The sequence below is a fragment of the Amphiprion ocellaris genome, chromosome 5 (genome assembly GCF_022539595.1).
Source record: "Amphiprion ocellaris isolate individual 3 ecotype Okinawa chromosome 5, ASM2253959v1, whole genome shotgun sequence".
Lineage (NCBI taxonomy): Eukaryota > Metazoa > Chordata > Actinopteri > Pomacentridae > Amphiprion > Amphiprion ocellaris.
The window spans coordinates 28,949,937-28,963,539 of record NC_072770.1 but is presented as its reverse complement, the minus strand read 5'-3'; the positions used below and the strand labels follow the sequence as shown (position 1 = coordinate 28,963,539).

General features: G+C 39.9%; 1 protein-coding gene across 3 annotated transcripts; it reads right to left on the bottom strand.

The window, feature by feature from the left end:
* Positions 1–242: 242 nt before the first annotated feature.
* On the bottom strand, positions 243–13,299 carry eif4enif1 (eukaryotic translation initiation factor 4E nuclear import factor 1). 3 transcript variants are annotated; one of them, XM_023280289.3, is made up of 19 exons: positions 12,951–13,299; positions 12,068–12,215; positions 11,912–11,985; positions 10,329–10,456; positions 8,635–8,909; positions 8,271–8,469; positions 7,996–8,159; positions 7,054–7,192; positions 6,393–6,569; positions 4,983–5,254; positions 4,331–4,405; positions 3,434–3,614; positions 3,141–3,229; positions 2,727–2,863; positions 2,286–2,367; positions 2,027–2,147; positions 1,618–1,932; positions 1,308–1,439; positions 243–1,196 (listed from the first exon to the last, which is right to left on the bottom strand). In XM_023280289.3, the coding sequence occupies exons 2-19, from the start codon at positions 12,164–12,166 to the stop codon at positions 1,009–1,011; spliced, it is 2,847 nt and encodes a 948-aa protein (XP_023136057.1). In that variant the 5' UTR covers positions 12,167–12,215; positions 12,951–13,299; the 3' UTR covers positions 243–1,008. The 3 variants fall into 3 exon arrangements, with proteins under 3 accessions (XP_023136057.1, XP_023136058.1, XP_023136054.1); XM_023280290.3 differs by having other exon boundaries at positions 1,308–1,478; positions 5,028–5,254; XM_023280286.3 differs by having other exon boundaries at positions 1,308–1,478; positions 12,951–13,298.
* Between the last annotated feature and the right edge of the window lie 304 nt (positions 13,300–13,603).

The following is a 13,603-nucleotide window of genomic DNA, read 5'->3' as shown; positions in this document are numbered from 1 at the left end:
TCAATTAACCTTTCAGTCTAATACAAGGTAACACCACTATCAACTATAACCTGTCATAAACCTAGTCAAAACAATATCCAACAATGTCATAAGCTTTAGATGCCAAACTTAATGCAGGCCTGTTGTCTTGTTATTGTGTGAAATTACACAGGTGTACCTAATAAAGTGGCAACAGTAGGCATTCATTCATGTTAAGACCGAGTTAGCAATGAATAAACACAAATTCATTCCAACAAAATAAACAGTGTTTTACTCAAGATTTTATTTATTAATTCTATTTGTGCTTTTTATAACTTAATAGCACACAAACAAACTGAATCCCAACCACCCTCAAAAATGACAGTGTGAGCAGTGCTGCCCCACCCAAGTGATAAGTAGGATTGGAGAGGATACAGTTTGAAGGGAGGAAAAAAAAACGAAAAAACACAAAGGCACAACCAGTTTGCTGCATCCCCGGCAGTGTCTTGAGATACTCCACTTGTACAGAAAAGGGCCACTAGTCATGCCACAAAAAAGGAAAGGTGGAGTATGCACAGCGGTTACAGTCGTGGCCCTTTCTCAGTGTAGTTCGGAGGGAAATTAAGGTGGACACGACAAAGGAATGCTACCAGCTCTTGGTGACTTCGTCTCTTGCAGTTTTCAGTCGAACTGCTAGATTGTTTTCCCTTATCAAGAAAAACACCATACCTATATACATGGAGAATAAGATTCTTTCCCATGGTCTGTACAACTGGGTCTATACATTAATTATGTGCAGAGTCTAATACAAAAAGAAGGGGGGAAAAAAAAAAAATCACTCAGCTGTCAAAACAAATCTCCAACATTCGCCTCTTCAAAAGCAGTGACTTCAAGGTTGAAGACAAAGCATGGTATGGGTAGAATGGGTAGAACGTCCCCTTCTGTGCACTGTCTTTCAAATTAAAGTTCACATTTTCATGGTAACGAGGAGGTGGAGATGGGCAAAGGGAAAAAAAAAAAATCTCACATTCCAGCACAGTGTTTATTTTCTTATGGCCGGAACTCCAATTCATCTACACTTATGACCTTGGCTGGCATGGAGGGGAGTGGCTGCTCTAGCACATCTGATCCAAACCACTTGGCGAGGCCTAGAGGGGGGCTGCCCCCGTGTCGCTGGGAGCCATTTGTCCGGTGGGGGCCTTGGCTCTGTGACTGATTGCCTGGGACGTTGGGATGTACTGCAAGATAAAACAAAATAGTTGTAAACTTTTGGACAAACCAAAGCTTCTGTGGGGACGTAATGCGGTTACTGTTGCATGGAACTATTATTTGGCTTCGCTTTTACTCACTTGGTCTTTGTTGCTGAAGTTGCTGCTGCATTACTGCTAACTGCATCTGAGTATTGGCTCTGGGAGGTAGAAGTGGATGCCCTGTTGCACTTAGAGGGTACAACGGTTGTCCAAGAAGGGCAGGAGGCAAGCCTTGAAGTTGTGCGAGGTCAACATGTGGTGGAAATATACCTTGTGAGTACAATTAAAGACGTCCATCAGAAATAATCAGGGCCAGAGTTTTACATTGAGTCACTTGCAAAACGCTTTAACAGTTAGATACATAGGGTTTTACAAAAGATGACAATGTAAAGGGAAAAAAAAGACTTACCTGCTTGCACAAGAGCAGGTCCAAGCTGCTGGGGCTGGATACCCTGTGCCAGCATTCGCTGAACCACATTAGGGTGGAGCTGGGGAGGAGGGCGCACCATAGGTACATGGGACAGCAGTGGAACTGGGTAGATAGGACGAGGGAAAGAGGAGGATGGTCCTGGAGGTACCATGGTGGATGTATGGTGTCCAGCAGAACCAGGCCTGAGACGCTCTTGATCCTTGTTTGGCAAGGTCTGCGAGCCAGTCTTTACACCCCCTGACTGTGCCATATTCCCATCTAGTCCCTCCAGGTATGGATTTGGGGAATTGCTGTCTGTAATCACAAAACCCAAATCTCAATGTTTAAAGTGCTGCATTATTAAAAGTTAAGTTAGTCACACTGATGTGAGTGAATTAATACTCTGTACCATCTTGAGAGTGAGCTGCCTCCTCCTTGGACTCTGAACGACCTGAAGGTTCATCTCTGCTTTTCTCTTTTGTCGCGTACATTTTGCGGATTACAGATGTGGGTGTAAATGATGGGGATAACTGGGAAAAAAAGAAAGACTGAATATTAATACTACCAATACCAAAAGGTATAGAAATTACAGTAAAGTTGTAAGTTAGTCTGTAATACAAAAGAACTCTAAAATAAATCAATGACTGGGGACTAAAATTTATGCTCACCATGCTAGTGACAGCATTTCCTGGAGAGTTTCTTCCAGCAGGCTGAGGGCCTGGTCCAGGGGAGCGATTAACACGCTGCAGTCTAGATTATATACACAAAACCCATCAACCAAAGATAACGACTAAATGCCAAACAAAATGTCTAGTTCGGATGCATATGTGCAATACATTGCTGAACCTAATATGGACACATTTTTTTAATAGCGAAAAACAAATTGCTTTAAGCAGGACTATAATAACATGCAACACTAAGCTACATTTGCCATCAATCCAGTTGCTAAAATTAACAGATAAGACAAGCAGGCCAACAACAAATATGTTCTTTGTGCTGCAGTATTTGCAAATAGCTGATTAAAGAGGTGGCATTAATCACATTCAACATTAATTTTACTATCAACACATCACGTCTGGGCAGTATTCAAATACAATAAATAAACAAACCTATTTCGAAATGACTTGTCCTGCGGTTGCTTGTTGTAGCCTGACTGGAATGAGTGGTGGGCATGTAGAGCAAGGTCCTGCTGGAACGCCAGAGCTTCCAGGTCTGCCTGATTTACAGGCATAGAGAGCACCCTCATCTGGACAAACAAAATACATACAGCTGATTACCAACCAAATCTTGAGATGACTTAATAGAAAAAATAAACTAGATATACATTATTGAAATTAGAATATAAGTAAAAATAGAGAGTTCTGTGTAGCAGCTTGGTATTTGGGTTGATGTCAATGTGACATCTGTTCCATTTAAAAATTAATACTAGGCAAAGCAAATATATGAGCCAAATTAAATCAAATTGAGTTTTGTGTGAAATATCTTTTCAATAATTTAAGCAAACATCCAGATATTTAAGTTACCTGTTGCTGTGCAGCAGATCCAGGACTGATAGACCTGCGAACATCAGCAAACTGTTCTGGCAGCATGGGCTGAGGACCAACAGGAAACCCTTCAGGTAGGAGAGGAAGAAGAGCTATTTAATGATCGGATTTGAAAAAAAACAAAAACAATCATGAAGATTGATTACTTTCTGGGCTCATTTGTGAATCTGTGATCTGATATCTGTAGGTAAAGCTTAGTGAATACAGGGAATCACATACAATATAATTATATATAATATAATAGCTCCATGGTACTTTCTCACTGAACTGACCTGCAGAAGGCTGCAACCGACTATTAAAGTAGTCAGGTGAGGGTGCCCTCTGTGGGAAAAGAGGGGGTGAAGGGCCCTTGTGCAGTAGGCCATGTAGAGGAGCAGAAGTTGCTGGGGCCTCAGAGCTGCCCAACAGACTGCCAAGCTGTGTGGGGGACCCACTGCGAACTCCTAACAGCTCCTACAACATAAAAAAAACAAATTTCCCAGAAAGTTCCCATTTAATTTGATGTTATGACTGTTAGAGTAATATTTGTTCTCATTAACTTTGCTGTGTAAATCTATCATCTTGGAACCTAGGACCCTTCCTCAACAGCTCTAGTAAATCTACACTTTGATACAGCACTCAAGGTTACAGTGTCTTTAGACAGCTAATCTTCATAGTTTCGTCTTAATTGTTAATGTACTGTGTAAAAATTTACACCTCCCCTGTGTGAGGTGAATTGAGTTAAACATATTGATTTGAACACAGAACTGGAATAAACTTTAACAGGTACATGCACCGTTTAGAAAAACAGTACTGTTTAAAATGGCTCCTTCAGAGCCCAGCCTTCTGTATAAATAAGAATTTCAGAATTTTGGCGTCGTCTCAGCAGTGAAATATCTGATCTCATGACGTCCCTAAAACAAGACTATTAGTAGCACAACTGTACCACAAATTAATGAGCAGCTGTTGTTGTAAACCCTAACACAAAGCTTAATACAGCTCATTTTTCCTCTCCTGCACTTTGTCCTACTCTCAGTCTGCTGCACAACACCATTTTGTCCCACAATTAATCTTAATGTACTGTGCACCCATCCCTGACCGTCAGTGGGAACAGAGTGGATCTGTGAAGACCTCTAGCCTGTACTGAACATTTGTTAGCATTAGCCTGAGAGGGTAATCAACATACACACCTGGAATATGTTTTTCTGCTGCTGAGACGGTACTTGAGCATCAGAGAGTGTCACCACTGCTTGGTCTGAAGATTGCTGCATTGTCCAGGAAGAAAAAAAAATTGTGGCAATGCAAATACAAATCATTTCCAAGTGCACATTTTACAATGTGAAATGAATGGTAGGCATTTTGAAATGCGTCAACTACAAAATGGAGTTACCAGATGCAGAAAGTGACTGTGCTAAAACCACCACAAAAACAGCAAGCCCACCGAGATGGACACGTACATGCAAGTTCAAATCAAAGTGTCCCTCACGCAAGCCAGTGATGCTTTTAGATTGATGTACTAATGTAATTTTCTCTAATGGTTCTTTGTCCAATGACTGTTGAAATTATTCTTATCTTAGTTTCACAAACAATCTTGTTTATTTTGCACTGACTTGCACAGAGGACAGTTTTCAGACAATAGAAATGTATTCAAAAATATACACAACAAATTTATGCCCATCGTTCTCTAGTTGATTGAATTTTTTGCAAAGAGTTGTTAGGGCCAAGTTTAAAAGCTTGCATCTCACAAGGCCACATGTTACCGTTCCATTGCAGCATGCACAGTATTGTTATCCAGTGTAAACCATGGGACAACATAAAAACTGTGTACATAGAAATACTTACATTGTTTGTGTTGGTTTTGGGGTGAGATGGCAGAGTTCCACTTGCCTTCATGCTGCTGACCAGTTTGTTAAAGGCCGACATGTCTGTGTCACGCGAGCGTGGACGGGCACTCGAGCCACCAGTTAAAGCCTCCTCTAAATGCTCAGCCATGAAGGGTGTGCCATTTCCTCTCTGTGGAGGTGGCACCTTTCGCACTTGTGGTTCTGAGCCAAGCTTCATCCCTTTCATCTCTCCCTCCACCTCCTCCAGTGAGAGCACCACTCCAGAGTGAGCTGGACATGTGGGACAAGAATAAATATAATTAGATTCTTAGTGACATAAATTTTAATGTCATATTTTCTACTATATTTATGTCTTGCATCCACACTGCTTTGAGTGTTAGGACCCCTAAAACAGAGACTTTTGAAAACACTGCAGGCCCCCTTTCCTGGTAGAAAACTCTGGGGGCTGCATGTAAGTCTGGACAGGCAGAAATGAGGACTATTAGAAATTATGCTGCAGACCCCTGTATTTGGTTTTCAATTGCTGGTAATTGTCACAACTTGTCATTCTCTAATTGATTCTTCACTCTCCTATAAAAAGGCTTAGGAGTGTAATGCCCAGTGCATATGAGTGGTAATCTGAAATGCACTTTCAAAAGTGTTAGTATGATGGAGATTATTTCTGAAACAGATAAAATTCTTTTTGGATTGAGATCATTGGTGTACAAACAACTTAAAATACTAAAATGAAACCATATCAGCCTGTATGGGGCACTGGTAACAACAAATAGGTTAAACAACCATTTTTTAAAAATTGCAATTAATAAAACATGAGTTTTGAGGAGGTGTAATAGGATCAGCTTTCATCTCATAACTACAGGTATAACTGAGACCGAGTTGTGAATCAAAACTACTGCAACACTCAGGGGATGCAGAACTACTTAAGGACATTACTTGGAAAGTCATTTAATCTTCTGTCTGATGTTCACAAAGTAAACAGAGACAGCCTTTACATTTCAAAAGGAAACTGAAGAGATGTGGGCTTGTGCATATTTTTATTGGCAAGAAGACCTTGCATTTTTGGCTGAAGCATTCTGTCTGCACTGTGACAACAAAATAAATGAGCATTTCTTTACTTTTTAAATGCAATGTTAATGTTAGTTTGAACACAGTCTTAGTTTCAAGGTGAGATTTGGGAAAAGCATCCCGGCTGTGGCAGGGGATGTAAGGCAGTGATCAGGTTCACATGTTGTAAATAAAAAATCTGTTGTAAAAATATTATGAATTTTCAGTGGACTTCCCTCTTTGAAGTGTTAGAATGTGGCAGGAGAATGCTGAACACTATATGGTAAAGCCTGACATTTTTTAAATGAGGTAACACTTACACAATTGCTCAACTGTGAAAATGTTTTAGTGAACTGGCACTCACTGCTTTCCCGTAGTCGAGCCTTGTTGACTGAGAGGGTGGAGAGAAGGGGCTTCAGGTCTATTTTGGCCTTGTGCAGCAGCTCCAGGATGTCCACCTTCTCCTTGCACTCCGATGATTGAATAGGTGTGAAGTATGAGGCAGGGCCTTGGCTGGGGGATGTGCAGCGTGGATCCAGCCCTTCAGAGAGGCAAAAGAGTCAAAGATTTAGGGCTGCCAACATAGCAAACCAAGTCTATTTAAGAGTGTTAACATTACAAACAAGGGTGCAAATTGTAGGCACATAGCATTGAAGGTAATGTAGTAAATCATCAGGTTCAGGCAGACAAAGTTTAGTCCAGCTTTTATATTTCATTTTTTAAAACTGGATGCACCTCAAGAATTTAACAATATTTCACTAAATTGGGGTAAAGTTGAGATTGATTGGTTTCTTTAAAATGTGGGTTAGCATCATGGAAGACAATTGAAAAACCCTCCAGTTTGTTTTTCCCCATGTCAGGTCTATTGATCCTCATCATCCTGATGAGTCATTGAAGCTGCTTTCAAAGAAAATGCCTCTGATCTTGTTGTTTTCATAATACAGCATGCCAAGACAAAGATTGACCAAAGAGTGCTATGCCTATGCAGTTACAGGAAGCTCGATTAGGGAAATCAAATCGCATACCTGCTAGTTTTTCCAGTTCCTCATGAGGAGTGGACCTCAAACTGCTGGACCGGCTGCCTGATGGGCTCAGATTGCTGGAAAACCACTGACTGAAGCGGCTAGCTGACACAGGGCCCTCTCCCAAAACGTCCTCTATCATCTGCAAGACAGAAACAGGCCTGTGAGACAGAATGGAAAATGCAAAAATCTGCAAACCGTAGGGTAGAAGAACAAAGGCGGCACTTACGTTTAGAGCGCTTTCCATCGATTTAGCACAAAATGTACTAGAAGACCAATGACAGTGTCACAGAATGCATTGCTTTTTGACCTTTTGTTGGATTTACCACCGCAAACCAGCCAGTACACAACAATCGCATTTAGTGGGGAGCCAGGCTCACCTAGCTCTCCAAGTAGGAACACGATCTAATGTGGCTTTATTGATGGGCATAAATTTGGATTGTTGATACCTTTTCAACCTCTCCTTAACCTCCGTACAAGACCCCACAAAAAAGAATATCAAGAAAGGGCACCATTCAGTGACAGTACTCACCACCAAAGATCTAGTTGAGTGAGATAAAGCCAGTGCAGCAGAGGTAATCTTGTGCTGATACAAAGTATCTTTATATTGAATACTTTTATTCAATACTTATTGAGGGTTAAAAAAAAAAAAAAAAAAAACTTAGATATAACCTGATTATTAACTTATCAGGTTAAAATTGTGCCACAACTGTCATCTCATCTACTTGAAGACTCTTAAAGATTGCATTGAAAAATAAACACGGAGTCAAATCTGGCTCAGGTGTGTGTTGGTACACTGGAAAACCTCTACTGTTAAGCTTATGCTGATAGCAATACTACATAGATGAAAACACACATTGATAAGGTTTTACTTAATGGCACCTCATTTGTGATGTTCACACCTGTAACCAATACTACAAAACCACAGTGCACCCCAGTACTTACAGACGCCAGCCCAGGCATGGTCTTCTCGAGATTAAAGAACTCATTGAAGTCAAAGTCTCCGGTCGACTGCTCTGGCAGAACATCTGGGTGGGGAACTTCCTGATCAGCTGTAGACTGCAAACCACCATCTTGCTCCTCAGCCTGTCCACCATTACATTCCACTACTGCACAGAATACATGTGACAATAAAAAAGTCATGATTTTCATATGACAACAGTCACTCTAAGATTGTTTTCAAAATAAGACTTAACGCATAATTTCAAGCTTTGACGTGCCTTCTTTCACAGACTCTGTCCGCTTCCTTGACCGCTTAGATCTGCGTTTATCATCTTCTAGGATCTTGTCATCAAACCCGATCAGTTCAATCGTCTCAGACTGGCTGGTCGGGCCCCCAGAAAACCACTCTGGCTCCTCTTCTGCATACGAGTCATTTCGTCTCCTTTCACTAAACACACGTTTGTCACCAAAATCTCTCTGCAAATGATTACACAAGACAAACAATGTCACTGTAATTGTAAAATATAAGAAAACACTCCTCCTTACATTAGTTAAAAAAACAGCAAAATCAATGCACTGTATCCTTCAACATCTTAATAAGGAAAATGCATTATAGATGGACTTAAAGCAATGAACACTGACCCTGAATCTTTTATCCTTAAAGTCTCTCTCACGTTCCCTCTCCTTCTCCACACGGGCTTCTCTTTCAAAGGCACGGGCAGCAATTATGCGTCCACTGCCGATTCTGCGGGCCCCTCCTAGACGGAGACTCTCATTTTCCTTGTTTTCCAGTGGGCTGATTGGGCGACGGGCGTGGGGTGCCAGTGCAGCATTGCCTTGACATCCACCTCCAAAGCTACGTCGCTGTGGGCTCAGTATGACATCCAGATCATCCTCCTTTAATCGCTCACGGGGATCTGAAGTCAGTGCAACAAAAAGGCTTGTCTTTAGATGTTTGGTGCACATAAACTACACTACTGGTCACATTTTACAAAGGCAACAATCTTCCGAAATCCTAAAAGAACTTGTAATTTTTTCATTTAAAAAAATAACCTAAATTAGTTCTGTTGTACAGTACAGTTGGTGGTTGTGAGGAACACATTTACAGACACTTCAGGTACAAAATATTTTCACTGCTTTTGGACTGTCAGATCTCTAGCACAACAATCCTTTGATACCACAGGATCACTGACATTTGTTTGGGTTTAAATGTAACTCAGTATTTCTGAGGCCTCTACTATGAAGCAGGATTTAAAGCTAATGAGGTAAGTTCAAGCTTAACCGTGGGCTTTCAGGACTATGATGGTGGTTCACCTAACAGGTACATCCTCATGGTAACTTATGCTGAATATCTAACTTGATCCAGAGCAGCTTATATTTCAGAAAAAAAGATCAACAAATATCAAAGCACAGCCTCATGACCAAGCAGTGGAAAATAGCACCACCATTCCTGGATGACACCACAGAGCTCAGCACACAGACAGTAAGAGAAGGTAAGAGTTTTTGGAATTGCAAGCCCTTTCAAAGCAATTTTATTGTTTTATATTCCTGTTTAAAACACAAAAATCTTATAACATATTTGTTGACTTATGATATGTAGTATGTCTACTTATCAGTTTGAAATATGTTTTTAGATTTAGTCTTTCATTGTTGCCAAAACATCACCAAGGTTGCAGCTGAAGACGTAGCTAAGGCTAAAACTGCCTCGTACATGTCAAGAATGAGATCAAATGCAAGATTATTTATTTCATCCTCCACAATTAATTGCGTTTTTAAAACTTGATTATTTAATCTTTAATCTTAAATTGTATTTTTTGTGAGTAGCATAAAAGGACAACATTTGAATTCTATTATGCAATCTTGTGATGCATGACAATTGAACTGAATCTTAAGTTTTGAACATGAAATCTGCATCTAAGCAACTTAAACACAATGGGACAGTGATACTGATAAACTGACTGAATTTAGACATTCAGTGTCAGCAGTTGTTGCTTTCCCTCCTGACTGGCTGAAACAGCTTTGTTGATTTTGCCCTGTATTACATTTTGAAACTTGTCAGTGGTTTAAGATTCTAATTTGTTCTTCTTGTGGGAAACATGCAGCTCTAGACCAATTGATGTTTGCGATTGGTCATATGGTGCGACACTGTGAACATGCTTATAGCTCGGTTGATAAACCCTCGATGGCTTACAGAGTAGATAACCAGCTTCAAGTGACTGCTCATCCTAACAGCAGTTGTTAGGTTTAGTGAAGCTGGATAATGAAAACATAACCTGGGTATGTTGAATTTACTTTGTAGTACAGACCTCTGGTGCTGGCTCTTATCAGTCATTTACCTGGGATTCTTCGTTTTAGAGGAACTCTATCATCCACATAGTCCTTCTTAAAGCCTTCCACTGGAGAGCTTCGCTCTGATGTGGGATACAGTGAGGCATGCCATTTCTCAGGGTCCCAGACACCATCACTGTATCAAAACACCATTTGAACTCAAGATTATACACATATTTAACATTATGAAAAACAAAAAACTCATCAAAATATCAACTGTGCAAAAGACATTACACGATACATACACAAAACAATTTCAAGGCTAATCATACAAACAATGAAAGACACATAAATGTCATGTCTTGCATGTCTGCTTTCTTTATAATGCTTAAAAGCATTAAAAAATAGCAAGCTACATTTAGTAAAGATCTGCATGGACAAGGAAAAAAAATCAAAATCTACATTTCAGTATATTCAGGCATCTCAAATGTAAAAATCATTACAAAAAGAAAAACAACAAAGCACCAAAGCTCTGTGGGACTGACAACATATCAGACTCCCACACAAGCATACATTTGCATGTATTTCAAACTGTGCTAAAAAGGTTAAAACAGCATATTAATCAGCAAATGCTCTGAAAATATACTGCCATTCACCCACATTTGAACACAACCCATACAGATTGAGTATTTCAAAAAAATCCGTGATAAACCCGCTTTGTGTGTGTGTCTACTTTTCACAGTGTCAGAACAGTCTCTGCTCAAGTAGCTGAATCCAGCACTGATCCTAATATTTACAGGTGAAAAAATAAAATACAAGTGACCTAAAGGCCAAACATTTGTTCTGCATGTGCTTTTATTCTCAAGTGAAAAACATTACAATATCTAACAGCAGAGCCTCAGTATCTTTTATCAAGCACTTGCAGTTGTATATGTAGTCTGCCGGTGGAATTTTCATTGGCTGCAGTCAGGAGTCAAACCTGAAGCAAATGTGACTACAGAAGCCCTGGCTCAGTGGACAGACAGGCCTCGTAAATCATAAATAGACCAAAATAATGTTAAGCTTATTCAAAGTTTCAAAGCAGTGCACGCTTCATTAACATACCAGCTCCATAATCTCATTTGTTCAAAGTAACTTTAAAAACATTTGATCCTATACACTTCCCACAGTTCCAGTAGCACATAATACCAGACAAAGCCTTACTTTGTAAATACTTTGATCTCAATGCTGAGATGTGGTCTCAACTTCAGATGTGTGTGAGGACAAGGTGATTTGTTCTGTCTACCTAAGCACCAAAACAGTGCTTTCATTTTTGTATTTTTTGCCTTAAAATACCATATTCATACCCTAGAAACTATTTTTTGAGTGTAGAGTTGCAGAAGTTTATAAGGATCATCTTCCAAGACACTGGCAATGACACTAATGTTGTCGATTCACAACATTTAAGCCATTTCATTCTCAATGGCTCCTATATTTAAAGCAAACATGTAATTAGGCCAATTACTATCAAAGTAAAGTCAAAGAGTTGGTGTCTGTTTTTCAGTACAGCGCACATGCTTTCGGATTTAACTAGGTAAGTCTTGTTTCCCTTGTTCACCCACATCTTAGTACAAGGATAGTGTGCATTTCTACATCCAATAAAAATTCTTACCTGTCATATTTCTCAGAGAGACATTCAGGCCTTTCATTCGAGATTGGCAATTCTTTTATTTCCAGAAGCTTCTCCTGGATAGTAATTGAAAATGGTTGTGTTAGAAAGAGATCTGTATGGCTTTAAACTGATCACACAGCTGGTATTTCTCATCACCTTGGTGTATCTGTAAGGAGCTGTGGCTGCTGGCTGTTGCTTAGACTGCTCCACAGCAGCATCCCCATTCTTCTGCTCTACACAAGCATCTTTGTCCATGACTAGTTTCAGACAGAACAAACAGCTGCTAGCCCAATAGTGACTGTATCTGTTGGGGACAAAATAGAAGTTACTCTTGCGTGACAGTGGGCACTCTTTGCAGGACAATACAGATAAACTGAAAGGCTAAGTAACTGCTTTAACTGGCCTTTACCAGGTACTTATTAATATCAATGAAATATCTTTTTAAGCTGAAGCAACGCGGCACAAAAAATATTGACAATTTAAATCTGTTTGCGTGGAGGAAAAAACACCCAAAACAAAACACTGTAATCTAACATAAACATGACAAAACAATACAACCAAAAAAATAAAACCAATCAAATTAACCATAAGCTTCAACTAACGTCGAGCTTAGTCACGTGGGGACAGTTTCAGCAAAGGCCGCTGGCTAATTAGCGAGTTAATTGACAACAGCCAGAGGCTGCTGGCATGGGAAGTGGACCAATCACAACAAATCACAATGCGCTGGCGTTAATTGAAAAATTGCTTATGTCTACTCAATGCATGCAGTTTTTACAAAAAAAACCCAAAATCAAACAAACAAACGAAGCAGAACTAAATGGTGATGTTTCCTAACCAAAAAAAAATCGCTAAACCAGTCATCTCTTTATTGACACTGAGGAAAATACACGTTACCAACTCACCCTGAGACTAGTAAAGGGTTAGCTAAATTGTGGTAGCATCCCACACATAGTTAGCTCTAAACCTCTTTAGCCGTTTCAAAATTACACAAAGAGCTGACTAGCTAGTACATTTACAAAGACACAAACGACCAACTTACTCTGTTTGAAAGATGCGTGGAGTGCGAACTGCAAACGGCGGAGCAGCAGCAGTTAACGTTAGTTGGCTAGCTAGCTAACCTAGCACCCTGAGCTAGCTAACTAACTAGCTGGGGAATGGGGATAATGCCCACCCAGCGAGCACCGAATCGAAAGCCGGTTGAGTTGTTGCAGTGATTTCAATAAACTCACACTGTAGTAGAGTAACTTAATACAATAACACAGGTCCAAATAACAAATTAAATTTCACGGAAACTGTGTAATCTCAAATAATTGTCTGCTCTTTCTCTGTTTTCTAAGTCGTAGCAGCAGTTTTCCTATGATCACCGCTTTAAGAAGGTCCTGGGAAAGATTATATTGTGCCCGCCGCGCCTTTGTAGAATTTTAAATAGGCTGGTGTGTGTTGGCGATATTGTGTTTTAATACTTAAATCTTTATATAAAAAACACATTTCGCTATTAATGAAATTACGTGAAGCTACAAAACTATGGTAAAAATCTAACTGGCTTAATGAGAATATAATTTATGCTAAACTTGGAACATTTTAAAGGCATTATTTGGGGCAGCTACTGATTGTCTTGGGGTATGCTCGATTTGGTCTCCTGCATAGCGGTCTCTCGATTCTTCTTTGTGAAAATCGAGTCCCCGCCCTCAT

What these genes read in the sequence shown, in the direction of transcription:
- eif4enif1 (XM_023280286.3), bottom strand. Translation starts at nt 12,166, where the DNA reads ATGGACAAAGATGCTTGTGTAGAGCAGAAGAATGGGGATGCTGCTGTG. An exon ending in CTCTCTGAGAAATATGACAG is followed by an intron (nt 10,457 to 11,911) that starts GTAAGAATTTTT and finishes GTTTTGATACAG; the next exon opens with TGATGGTGTCTGGGACCCTG. An exon ending in GGCTCGACTACGGGAAAGCA is followed by an intron (nt 5,255 to 6,392) that starts GTGAGTGCCAGT and finishes CCACATGTCCAG; the next exon opens with CTCACTCTGGAGTGGTGCTC.